This window comes from Nicotiana attenuata, unplaced genomic scaffold (genome assembly GCF_001879085.1).
Source record: "Nicotiana attenuata strain UT unplaced genomic scaffold, NIATTr2, whole genome shotgun sequence".
Classification (NCBI taxonomy): Eukaryota; Viridiplantae; Streptophyta; class Magnoliopsida; order Solanales; family Solanaceae; genus Nicotiana; species Nicotiana attenuata.
The window spans coordinates 20,227-33,733 of NW_017672569.1; the positions used below are offsets into that span (position 1 = coordinate 20,227).

General features: G+C 38.3%; 2 protein-coding genes across 2 annotated transcripts; one reads left to right on the forward strand and one right to left on the reverse strand.

The window, feature by feature from the left end:
- The first annotated feature begins 327 nt into the window (after positions 1-327).
- Positions 328-7,029, forward strand: LOC109213701 (F-box protein At2g32560-like). The gene is made up of 5 exons (XM_019377532.1): positions 328-2,263; positions 2,358-2,437; positions 2,827-3,005; positions 4,228-4,302; positions 6,694-7,029. Exons 1-5 carry the CDS (start codon positions 1,595-1,597, stop codon positions 6,879-6,881), a joined length of 1,191 nt encoding a protein of 396 aa, XP_019233077.1. The 5' UTR covers positions 328-1,594; the 3' UTR covers positions 6,882-7,029.
- Positions 7,030-7,812: 783 nt separating this feature from the next.
- Positions 7,813-9,165, reverse strand: LOC109213702. Its single transcript, XM_019377533.1, has one exon. The coding sequence runs from the start codon at positions 9,061-9,063 to the stop codon at positions 7,999-8,001; it is 1,065 nt and encodes a 354-aa protein (XP_019233078.1). The 5' UTR covers positions 9,064-9,165; the 3' UTR covers positions 7,813-7,998.
- Between the last annotated feature and the right edge of the window lie 4,342 nt (positions 9,166-13,507).

Sequence of the window (13,507 nt, forward strand, 5' to 3'; positions counted from 1 at the left end):
CCCGGTGTTAATTTTAAGTTACGGGTTCAGATTGACCCAATAGCTTTTGGTTAGCACCGGTATAACTTATACCTTCTTTTTAAAAATTATGCAATTGTTATTCTTAATACAACATATCAGATAATGAATAAACAACAATCCCATCATAACTTATCTCAATATAACTTATACCAGTATAAATCGTATTACAACCAAACGACCCCTTATATAGTGTTACATCATAGAATAACACATAATACTACCAACAATTGCATTTACTGGTTTAGCCGCTATTTCCTCCCACTTGTGTGTATGGGCGTTAGTAGCAACCAATAGGGGTGTTGTGTTTTGGGCGGTGCTACTTGCTGTGGCTGAGCAAAATCCAAAAGCTTTTGCATTGAAATCCACAAAATAACAAATAAAACTAACCAATCCATAAGCTTCTCTTTAACTATAATCCACACATTTCATCTTTCTTGTTTTGATTGGTTCTTTGCTCAACTTACCATTTCTTGTCCCTTACTTCCAAGAAATAGTGAGAAAAATAAAGGGTAGTGGTCAATTTTTTTATTTTTTATTTTATTTTTTTGTGATGAAGAATTTAGGTGGGTGATTGAATAAAGGGACAACCCCACTTGTGTAAAACTTCCATACTTCAATCATCCATTATTTTCTTCTTCATTCATCTCCATTTTATTGCTTCCTTTGTGTTTGTATAATTACCTCAATTGGGAGTCTAAATAAACACATTCACCTAGTTTTGGTTTTTCAAAATATAATCTTTGATTATTTCAAGAAAGAGGTTGATGACCTTTATTTGTTCCCCATAAATTTGTACTATAAAAAGTTGGTATTTTGGATAAAAGGAGGGGTCTTTGTATCTGGACATATCTCCTACTTTTTTCATCATTAGGGGATTTTTCCAGGTGTCAGAGACCCATATCAGATCTGTTTTCCCATCTTAGAATACAAAAAAAGGAATAAAAATCCAATCTTTATTGTGTATATGAACTGATCTTGCACTCTCTACTGGATTCTTGATATGGGAATTTGAGAACAACATAAATAGAGTAGAAGCTTTCCACTAGCCTTTTGCTCTTGTGTCTAAATTTGTGTGACCTCTTTTCCATTGTTTTGTTTCTTTTTGCTCATAAGAATAAAAGAGCTGTGTATATAGTAAGAGTTTACTTAGTTAAAGCTTTGTTTTAGTCCATTCCTCTCGAGCCGAGGGTCTTTCGAAATCAGCTTCTCTATCTTCCGGAGTGAGGGTAAGGCGTGCGCACACACTACCTTTTCCAGACCCTACTTATGGAATTTCACTGAATTTAATTGATTGATTTTGTTTTTAGTCAATCTTGTTAGACTTTTGGTGAGGCCCACTCTTTGTTTTGGTGGGCTTCATCAAACCAATAGAAGGATAAAACCTGTATTTTTGGAAGGGGATTGGTGGGGATCCCCTTTATCTCCTTTTTAAGTAGAGGTTGTAGTTTAATAATTGTTATATAGTAGGAGAAAGAGGGTAAAAACAAATGAGTTTCTATTTATTTACCTAACTTTTGATCTTCTCCCCCACATGATTTATGCTTAAATTGAGTCATCAAAAACCTTTTTTCAAATGCTTTTCTTATTGATAACTTGCTTCACCTTCATCACTTTCCTTTATAAGTCTCTTTCCCTTAAACCACTTCCCTTATGGAGTTCTGAGGTGAGATTATTATCAATCTATTTTTGGAAAGATTTCTTGATTTTGAACCCTTTCAAGAAAGGATTTTTAGAAGCTGGTTTTATCCCTTTTGTTACCTCAAGAATGTCACTTAGGAGCAAGAATTTCAGCTCTAGAGTAGAGAATGTTGATCCAAATTTAGAAATGTCTATTCTTGATTTGCCTGAATTGGCTTTGGATTGTATTCTTGAAAGGCTTCCCCCTGAGGGACTTTGCAATATGGCCAGTGTTTGTAGTTTTTTGAAAGAGAAATGTAAAAGTGATTATCTTTGGGAAAGACATATGAAGGAAAAATGGGGTAGAGTTATTGGACCTGCAGCTTATAGGGAATGGCAGTGGCATATTGCTTCAAGAAATGATTCAAGTTTCTTTAACCAAGCTAAACAAAGAGGTTTTATGACTTACCTCTCTCAGTTATGGCCTATTTCATTAGTTAGTAGATCTAATTCTAGCATTAGTATCAAGAAAAAACATACCCCATCTGTTGATTCAGTTATGTCTTGGTATCTTGCTCTTGAATCTGGCAAGTTTTGGTTCCCTGCTCAAGTTTACAATCGCGAGGTATCATCAAATTTCCTCCTTCAAAATTTCAGCTTGAATAGTTTTCTTTGTGAAATGTAATTATTAAGATTAGTTTCTTTGTTTCTAATTGCAGAATGGGCATGTTGGTTTTATGCTATCTTGCTATGATGCTGAGCTTAGCTATGATCCAAGAACTGACACTTTTCAGGCCAGGTAATTGGAAATATATACTCACAAATCTCGATTCTTAAATGTTTCTCCTTTTTTTTTTGTGGGCTAAAACCAGTGAGAATTTGCCATTGTGAGCAGTGTCGGAGCCAGAAATTTCACTAAGAGATGTCAAAATATAAAAAAGTTGAACACTCAAAGAAGCTAAGGGGTGTCAATATATAGTGTTATATATATGAAAATAATTTTTTGACCTAGTTACACAATGTAATTTTCCGGCCAAGGGGTGTCGTAAGGTGGCTGCGGCCGCTGATTGTAAGTTAGTTATAAGTTCCTACTACTTCCTTTTTAGTTCAAGAAATGCTTTTCTTTTTCTAACAGTATATATCAATGAGTTGTGAAAAGTTAGTTTTGTTTATATAATTTATTTGCAGATATCCTCCACATGGAAGGAGGGCAATTGCAATAGAGACAGGTGTAACATGGGATAGATTAAGAGCTCCCCCTCTTGATACTTCTCCACATGATCTTTATATCTCTGATTGCTTGACTGAATTATGCCCTGGTGATCACATTGAGATTCAATGGAGAAGAAACAAGGAATTCCCTTATGGTTTGTTCCTCCATTAACCTTTCCAACATTCTACCATTTTCATTCTTTTTGAAGAAGTGTAATTATTTGCCATACTGTATTTTGGGGAAGGGGAGCTTTGGCGTAACTGGTAAATGTTGTTGCCATGTGACCAGGAAGTCAGGGTTCGAACTATGGAAACAGCCTCTTGTAGAAATATAGGGTAAGGCTGCGTACAATAGACCTTTGTGGTTCGACCCTTCCCCGGACTCCGCGCATAGCGGGTGCTTAGTGCACCGAGCTGCCGTTTACTGTATTTTGGTGAAGTTAGGTACTAATATTCCTTAATTGTGGATGATGTGTTAGAAAACAAACTTCCTGGTAGTATCTAGGAAAGAGGACTAATCCTAGTCCCATTTCCAACTTGTTAGAATCTTTTTCTTTTTTCCAAGAAAGGTTCTCTTTTTTTTCTCTTGATATCTCAAAACGTGTTCAACTGTTAAGCCTGCCTTAATTGACCACAACTTTTTGATGGACTTAGTGGAACATTTTCACTATTGATGAACTTTGGAATATATTTTCAGCAGTACATGTTGGGTGTGCTATGAACAAGTTAATTCCTACTATGTCTTTCATTATATATGATATTCTTTTCTTTTTAGTTGGTAGCGTAGTTTGTAAAGTTGCCTCCAAGTGACCAGGAGGTCACTGGTTCGAACCTTGAAAACAACCTTTTGCAGAAATGAAGGGTAAGACTGCATACAATAGACCCTTGTGGTCCGGCACTTCCCTGCACCCCGCGCATAGCGGGAGCTTAGTGCACTGGGTTGCCTTGTTTTTTCTTTTCTTTTTAGTCTATTTTAGAAGAATGATTTTTTTATATTTGTAAACTCTTTCCGTCTTACGATTAATGACGTGCTCTTACAGCCGTAGAAATATCATGGGATACAAGTTTTAAAAATACTTTTGTTACGTGTCAAAAGTCAATCGGTCGTTCTTAAACTTTATATCCAGTCAACCGCGGTTGTATAAAATGAATTAAGAGAAAGTCATTGTTTTTTCAAATGGAAGGTGGCCAGTCTTTCTTGTTTGGTAGAAAGTTGCATCAGCAGAAACTTAGGATTCCTATTTTTTGATTTGAGTCCACTGTCAATTTCTTTCTAGGAAACGTGACTTACTTTGATTGGTGTTTGAATCTTGAAGATATGAACAAATCTATCTTTTGGTTTTGCAATCTTTGAATTTTTTTGGCATACTTTTGCAGGCTGGTGGTATGGTGTTGTAGGCCACTTGGAAACATGTGATGGAAATGAGCTTTACTGCCGTTGTCATGATAGTGGTGAGTTATTTCCCCTTTCACATCTATAGCTAGTAGTGTTTTTTAGCCATATACTTTTACACTAAGTCAATTGGAGAATTTAGTGAATAGCTTTACTTACCACTTATCTGTCGATTGCCTTCTTAAACGGTCTAAAATCTAAGATTTAGCTATATCCTTTACACCACTAACTCCATTACTAAACGGGCCAAAATCCAAGAAACGTAAACATTAGTATCCGTGCGCGCACGTCTAATTCAAGATCACAAGTCTCATTGTGGTCCACTATAAGAACAACAAGATATATAGTATGGTTAGATCGCTATTATTATTATTATTATTATTATTATTATTGTTATTATTATTGTTATTGTTGTTGTTATTAACCATCCGAAGAAAGAGTTGACCTACAAAAGCTTGTGGACTTGCCTAGTTGTTTCCATTCAAGATTTTCACACACACGTGTAGGAGGAGAAAGACATCTTAGCTGTGGATATAATTTGAGTATGACACATTACTTGTTTGTAGTTTATGTGCTATACATCTTTAGTTATTACATGATGTGTTATTCTTATCGGTAGTATTGACATTATTTTTGTATTTTTGTATTCCTAGATCTTTGTTATTATATGTTGTGTCATTTGTTTCCGTTGTTCTATTATCTGGTTAGTCCTATTGTTTGTTTATTGCTTCCTTTTTTGTTCTTGAGCCGAGAATCTATTGGAAATAGTCTCTCTACCTTAAGTAGGGATAAGATCTACGTACATATTATCTCCCAGACCCCACTTATGACATTTCACTGGGTTTGTTGTTCTTTACATCTTTAAATTTTTTTTATGAAATTGCCAATTCATCATTATCACAAAATAGACTTTTTCTTGAGTAAGGCCCCTTTTGGACTCCCATCATTTTGCATGTGGGCCCATCTTTTGTGCCACACAATTGGTCCCCAAGACAGTGTCCTATTCAGTTTGTCATCTTTTCTTCCAACATGATCAAAAGTGCTGTCTCAGTGGAGCATATTTAATGATAAGCAAACTCAAAGAGACTTGTAATTTTCTCAGCCTATGATTCTTTCTTGTGGAGCTGGAATGATTCTGCCTTTTAATATTAGATTGATGTTATTGATCCAAGATTTTTTTAATTTTTTAGTCATACTATTCTTGATGAGGATTGCGTTAGTGCAACGGTAAAGTTATCTCTGTGTGACGTATAGATCACATATTCGAGCCGTGAAAACAGCCATTAATACTTACATTAGGGTAGGCTGCCTACATCACACCTTTAGGGGTGCGATCCTTCCCCTGCGTGAATGCGGGATGCTTGTGCACCGGGCTGCGTTTTTTAGTCTTACTGATATTGGTGAATTCTAGAATCCAAGTTTCACATTTAGTACACCAGTATGCATAACTAACTTCACATCTCTAACTTTTCTTTATCTTTTCCTCAACACTTGTCTTTTTTTGTGAAGTTTGTCAAGTTCTTACATAGTTAAAGATTTAACTTCTGGACCCCATTTCTACACCGTAAGTGGGCGTTTGGACATAAGAATTGTAAAATTCTAAAACAGGGTAAAAAAAATTCAAGTAAAAATTGTATTTGAAATTTAGAGTTGTGTTTGGACATGAATATAAACTTGGGTTATTTTTGAAGTTTTGTGAGTGAAAATTTTGAAAAACAGTTTTTTGTAGTTTTTCAAATTTTCGAAAATTTCCAAAATGCATCTTCAAGTGAAAATTGAAAATTTTATGAACAAACGCTAATTTCGAAAAAAGGGAAAATTTTTTGGAAAAAAGGGAAAAATTTCTTATGTCCAAACGGGCTATAATAATATTACATAGATTTTGAGCTCATCTTTTAGTGATAGTAGCAAAGCAAAATATGTTAGTATGTTTGAGATGGTGGTACCTTTTCAGGGTAGAGGTAAGGTCTGCGTACACACTACCCTCCCCAGACCCCACTTATAGAATTCCACTGGGTTTGTTGTTGTTGTTGTTGTTGTTTGAGATGGTGGTATGGTGACTAGATGTACATTCACTTTGAATACCTTCTATCAGTTGAGAAGATCTCCCTCAAAAATGGTCAAGTCCTAAAGCCCTCATTTAATCAATCAATCAATAAATTACTCTTCAATCCTAAGTCGGCTATATGAATCCTCTATATCCATTTCGCTCTAAGACCTTCATTTAGCCAAGTTCTCTTCTCTCAATTAGTTGAAACTTTATGTAAGGTTTCAAAGGTCTAAATTTTCTCACATTTAGTCAAGCTCTGTTCTTGAAAATTAATGCTATAAATCTTTGATGTTTATGAACCAATACATAGGCAAATATAAACTTTTTCACTTTGCAACTCAAAAACTGTTTCATTGTAGTGTATTGTCATGGTTTCTGATTATCAATGTGGTACCTACAGATACTGTAATGCTAGAGTTCAATCAGTATACACCTGGATCGCGGTGGAGAACAACAACCATTGATAGGAAAGATCATCGCGAGGAAGGAAATGAAGCTGATGGATTTTATGGAGGAATTCGGAAGCTTCACAGCAATGAAGAAATTGCTATGTGGAGACACCTCTGGCCAACCGATACGTTGGAGTAAGTTGAAAAAGAGTATTTGGAATTTACTCGCATCATTGTTGGCAAAAAATCGCCATTACAAAAGCTCATTTGGTCCATCAGAATGTGAAAAAGTTACACGAGAACTTAGAAGTTCACTTCCACTAGCATTTTCAGTCCCTATTTTCAATTATGTCTATTGTTTAGTGATCAGTGGAGGAGTTAGAAGAGGTTATTTTGATAATGCAGAGATTGCCTTATTTGCTTCTCCATAGGTCCAAATTGTTTGTAAAATAACTACCACGTTTAAAGATTGATTGTTTAGTGAATCTATTAAAGCTATAGTTTAGCTTCTTGTACTAAGAAATTAGATTCTTGATTTGTCTTTTACCACTATTATGGTTTCTTTTGATCAATGAAAGGATAGATGCTTAGTTATTATATTTATTAAGAAAAAAGGAGCTAATTAACCACCACAGGTATTCCGTAAAATAATCGAGGTGCGCGCAAGTTAGTCGGACACTACCATTATTTAAAACGATAAACGAAAGGAGCTAATTTACTGTTTCCATGTCCAGAAGATGAAAGTATCAGAAATGAGTATGTTGAGATGGATGTTCGGGCATATAAGGAGAAGATGAAAGTATCATAAATGAGGATGTTGAGATGGATGTGCGGGCATACGAGGAGAAGATGAAAGTATCAGAAATAAGGATGTTGAGATAGATGTGCGGGCATACGAGGAGAAGATGAAAGTATCAGAAATAAGGATGTTGAGATGGATGTGCGGGCATATGAGGATAGATAAGATTCGGAATAAAGTTATTTGGGACAAGGTGGGAGGGCCCTTGTGGAAGACAAGATGCGGGAAGCATGGCTAAGATGGTACGTGCATATAAGGAGGAGAGGCACTTTTTTTTTTTTCCGAGATTGGTTTGTTCTTTGCAAGATACAAGTAAATTGACATCTAATAATACATAAAACTTCTTTTTTCAAGAGATAATGTCACAAATATTTTCAACTCTATTTGGAACATAAATCACCTGTCCTATCAAATGAAAATCCTATGACATCTTTCCTTTCACTAAATAAAGGAAATTTCAAGTTTACATAATAGAAAAATAAAGAACCAAAAATATTATTGATAGACATATCTTTCTTTAAGCTTTTTCAAGTCCATAACCCAAACAAAGTGCTGGTTTGTACTTCACAATCACCAACTTTGGCTCCACTCCATTTGCCTTTATATTCACATTGCCATTACCATTTCCCTTGAACTTGAAACTCAATTTCTTGAAATAATTTGGCTTCCATATAGCTAAAATTGGATTATTCATCTTTCCTTCACTATTCTCCTTTCTAAATGATGCATATTTCACTAACATTCCTTTGAATTTTTGCATTTTGGTTTCCACAAACATATCCCCTTTTGAAGTGGGCTTGTTGGGCTTGGGCTCTTTCTTTCCAAAAAGCAAGTTTTTGGGCTTCTTGGATACTTTTGGGCCTGGCCCAATAGTCATAGAATGGTCTAAAACCCATCTTCCATATGATGCTCCCTTGGCCTTAGACTCAATGGGCTTTGTTGGATTTGGGCTTGAAGGTTGAATTGGTGTCATGGACACAATTTCTTGTCTCATTTCCTCAATAGTCCATTCCATGTTGTTGGCTCTAAATGGTGAGAGTGACCTTGTGCGTTTATGGTGATTTGAATTGAAATTTCTCCCTCTATTTTCTTCCTTCATCACCTTTTGCATGGCGATAACGAAAGGATCAACGTTTCGGCGAGCAAACGGAGACTTAACCATTGCACTCGGAGCGATAGTTGAACATGTAATCGATCGTTGGCTAGTATATTTCATGTCATTGTCACATTGGAGTCTTGGTGGTAGTTTAAGGGGCATGACTTGACCATTAGAGAAAATTTCGTCCGCAAATGCCATCTCGGGGAGTGAGCCACCCCGCTCTCTTCGTTTTTCGTGCCATGATTGATCATCCTCGGAGTGCTCAACGTTCTCACACGTCTCAAACTCCATGCAGTTATCAAACTTTTTACTCGTTTCAAATTCAAAATCACTCAAGGTCAACTCATAGTCGCCATCAGTTGTAGTTCTACCGAACCTTTTACCTGGACTAGTCGCAGCGCTATGGTACTGCACCATGTAAGAAGTTGGACTAGTTGGTGCAGTCACATAAGGAGAAGTTGAAGGTGGAGATAAAAACTCCATAACTATAAGGTTGAGAAGGTTTTGAATTTTGCTCTTAAGAACAAAGAGTGATATAGAAAGGTGTTTGAGTGCTTGAATATTTTGCTCCTGAATTTAAGGATTGCCTAAGTCACAAGCACTAACATTCAATTCTAAAATAATCTTCAAACCTAAATTAACATAGAAAATGCTAATTCATGTCCCTAACTATAGAAAATGCTTAAAAACATTCAAAATATTGGTGTATAATTGTTTGATTACAAAAATGGCCATACGTGGACCAACCACAAGAATATTGTTTGCATATTTAGACATTTTATTGCTTCTTTCTTGGACTTTTCCATTGTTCAAAGACCAAAAAGCTTGTTTCTTGAACTTTTAAAACAAACCACTTAATTATCTTATTTTTATTAGAGTTAGTGAAAGATGACTCTTTTGGTCTTGCACGTTTTTTGGATATTTATAATTTGTGGGACCAGACCAAAGGGATAAGAAATACAGAAGTGATTTATTATTCTATGCAATAAAATAATTATATTATTGTATATATAAGTTTGACAGATGTACTTATTAATTTGTCATGTCCGTGTTTTGATACCATTTTATGATTTTGTTTCAATAAACAAAAAGGGAATATAATTTTGCTTTATCCTCCATTTTGTGTCTTTTATTTCCTTTCTTTTCTCTTCTATCCTCTCTATCCCGAATAAAGAATTATATGACCAATAAACGTTGTGGTGGAATGGTAAGTACTCCTTCATCCTTAACCAGGGGTCTCGGGTTCGAGCCCCGGATATGGAATTGTCTTTGTTAGGGAGCGCTTTATCCCTCAATGTGGGACTTCCCGGCGCAAATTCAGATTTAGTCGAACCCTAATGCGAGTACCGGACACTACACCAAAAAAAAAAAAAAAATTATATGGAAGAAAGTACAAGAAGAAACAAACAAAGGCGTGAATAGGTTGTATAGCTATCCAAGATATGATTCAAGACCTATATAATAATAACTTATACTTGACTAATCGGAACCTTTGACTCAATCAATTAATTATGGATTGTCTATTTGAATCTCATTTCAAAAGTCTATAGTTTGAACCACTCTATGATGAAAGCACCCGTGAATACAGAGGCGGATCCAGGATTTAAATCCTATAGGTTCAATTTTTAAGGTTTTTAGCATTAAACCCATTATATTTTTAAAATTATGAGGTTCATATCTGCTATTTATGCAATTTTAATGAATTTTTACATATAGTATTTTACTCCGCGTCGAAAGTTATGGGTTCAGTTGAATCCGTCGACAACACACTACATATGCCCCTGCGTGAATATACCTTTTACAGAAAGTTTCATCCGATATCGCTTCGTCAAAAAAATTTTAACACACATATATTTGTCTTTTATTCGTCAAAAAATCTATTCATATATTTCCTAATTTGTGTTTTTATCCATGACAATTCAATTCGTTCGTATTTCATATCTTCAATTTGCAACTCTCATTTTTAGTTGGACCTTCTGAGTTTGACAGTAAAAAATGAAGCAGTCCAAGCAGAGGCGAATGCAGGATTCAAATTTTTTGAGTTCAACTTTTAAATTTTTTTGTATGGGTAAGAATCCGACCCCACGATAATTAACGAAGTTAATCCCGTCTTAAGCTAATTCATGATTGATTAGTGGTACGACCACTCAGAATTAGCGGTATTCAACCCTTATCTGATTCGATCACCAAGGCCACGGCCCGTCCGTCATCATGAAGGCGAAACCCCAACGTGGTCACGGCCACTTATTGCCAGCTTACAGCTATAAATACCAAGAGAGGAAACCCTAGAAAAGGGGGCTTCTTCTTCTTTACTATTCAAGAGAGAGAGAGAAAGATATAACGATACACATATTATGGGAAAGTGGAACATCATTGTAAGGCTCTGAACCTCTTCATGGAGAGGCAGACCACAGCAATACTATCAATAAAAGCTTTTAATGTCTCTCTTTCTAACGCTGAGTACTTATTTGCGCATCTTTCATTTGGTCTAATGGATTATTACGGTTTGCTATGATTTTTCCGTGATTTATTTATATTGTTTACACTCATAAGATATATGATAACTTTTGAGCAAACAATTTGGCGCCGTCTGTGGGGATTTCCTAGCAAAATCGCGTAGTTCTTCCCTGGACCAAAAGGAAAGAAACACCAAACTCGAAAGGGAACTCGAAGATCTCAAATCAAGATCCAAGTCCTCTCCCTCTCTCCGATCTCATATAGTGCAAACAAAAAGAAGAAGCCCCCCCCCCCAAGGGAGGATCTCTGTAAAGCATCTCCCGCATCCCCGATACGGGCTCCGGCCGAAAACCGGCACGGAGATATCTCGAGCCGAGAGTCGCTTCAAGACAGCCTACATACCTCGATTGGGAAGGCAACGTATAAGATGCTCAAGGTCTCGAATCAAAATCGAGCTTCAGCACCCGATACCCACAGCGTGAGACTCAGGCTATGCGTATTCGCCATCAAAATCGACCAAGTTCAACAACAGTTGAACTGGGACTTAGGCCATCATCCTTCGCCATCAAAATCGACTAAGTTCAACAACAGTTGAACTGGGACTCAGGCTATGCGCCTTCGCCATTAAATCAAGGCTATGCGCCTTCGCCAAGAAGTTCAAATACAGTTGAACCATGACTCATGCTACGCGCCTTCGCCATCAAAATTGACAAAGTTCAACAACAGTTGAACTGGGACTCAGGCCATGAGCCTTCGCCATCAAAATCGACTAAGTTCAACAACAGTTGAACTGGGACTCAGGCTATGCGCCTTCGCCATTAAATCAAGGCTATGCGCCTTCGCTAAGAAGTTCAAATACAGTTTAACCATGACTCAGGCTATGCGCCTTCGCCATCAAAATCGACCATGTTCAACAACAGTTGAACTGGGACTCAGGCCAAGAGCCTTCGCCATCAAAATTGACAAAGTTCAACAACAGTCGAACTGGGACTCAGGCTATGCGCCTTCGCCATTAAATCAAGGCCATGCGCCTTCGCCAATAAGTTCAAATACGGTTGAACCATGACTCAGGCTATGCGCCTTCGTCATCAAAATTGTCAAAGTTCAACAACAGTCGAACTGGGACTCAGGCTATGCGCCTTCGCTATAAAATCAAGCCCATGCGCCTTCGCCAGTAAGTTTAGCTACGGTCGAACCAAGACTCAGGCTACGCGCCTTCGCCATCAAATCCAGCGAGTTCGACCTTGCTTGAACCATAAGGCTAGACGCCTTCGTCCTCAAATCTAATAAGTTCAACCACAGTTGAACCAGGACTCGGACCAAGCGCCTTCATTATTGAACTCAGCAAAACCCAACCTCCAACGAATTGAGGCGCAAGTTAGGCACCCTCGCCCTTCAAGTAAGTACTCCCAACTCAAACTAAGATTGGGGACACGTAAAGTCCGGCCCCGGTCAAACTACAAGGCCGCGTTTCTGTCATCACGGCCGACAGTTCGACCGCGCCCGAACTGGGGCTAAGGCTAAGTGCCGCTATTGCCAAGCAACGGCACCGACTCGCTCACCCCGAGTCGAAGAAGAAGAGTCGTCAACAATTAAAAACCAACATGCCTATCAGAGTCAAACTCGAAGGCAAATCACCCCTTCGAGCGCATGCAAAGAAAAATCTAAGGGGGAAAAAGATGAGGTACAAAATAGATACAAGGCAAATAACGGAACGGAGATCTCATTTATCCACGAAATTAATTGCGGGTCATCCCCGCTTACACCCGGCCAAGGCCGATCAATACAAGGAAAGAGAAAAAAGAAAAAAAACAAGAAACACCTAAACGCCAAATGACGAACAAGACAAGAAAAAATGCATAACATCTTTTTACTCGGCGCCATCCGCGCCACCATCTGCACCAGCGTCAGCCTCTGGCATCGCCGCGTCAAAACCACAGTTGGTACGGGCCTCACGAGCCTTTTGACGCGCTCCCTCGAAAGCAGCTTCGATCACGATGCCGGCCTCCCACAAATTCTTATATACATCACGTTGGGCCTCGGCAAAGACCCAAAGTTCGCGAGCTTGGCTGGAAGAAGCGGCTTGGTCCTGTAGGCGCTGATTCTCTTCTTCTAAGGCTGTGATACGGTCCGCCATGACATGGGCGTCCTGCTCAAAGACACCGATCCGCTCTTCGAGACTCGCTTCTCTAAAGGCCGCAGCAGCCCTCTCCAACGCCCGTTGGGACTCGTGCACGCGGATAGCTTCCGTCAACGCCCCTGCTCTCGGCGAGGCATCCCTCACCTGAAGCTTCAATACCGCGACTTCACCCTCCAACTCAGTCACTTTCCCGCTCCATGCCGCAGCGGCCTCCGCCGCCTTAGCCTGGCCCTGGCGCTCACACTCAGCTGCAGTCCTCCTCCCCGCCTCGAGCTCCTCATCCTTCCGCCGGAGCTGCTCCTCGAGAGCACTCGCTCTGCCAAGTGCTTG

Bases quoted from the DNA above. Each gene is read 5' to 3' on its own strand.
- LOC109213701 (XM_019377532.1), top strand. From the start codon at position 1,595: ATGCTTTTCTTATTGATAACTTGCTTCACCTTCATCACTTTCCTTTAT. The intron at 2,264-2,357 runs GTATCATCAAAT...TTCTAATTGCAG, and splicing joins CTCAAGTTTACAATCGCGAG to AATGGGCATGTTGGTTTTAT. The intron at 2,438-2,826 runs GTAATTGGAAAT...ATTTATTTGCAG, and splicing joins ACTGACACTTTTCAGGCCAG to ATATCCTCCACATGGAAGGA.
- LOC109213702 (XM_019377533.1), bottom strand. From the start codon at position 9,063: ATGGAGTTTTTATCTCCACCTTCAACTTCTCCTTATGTGACTGCACCA.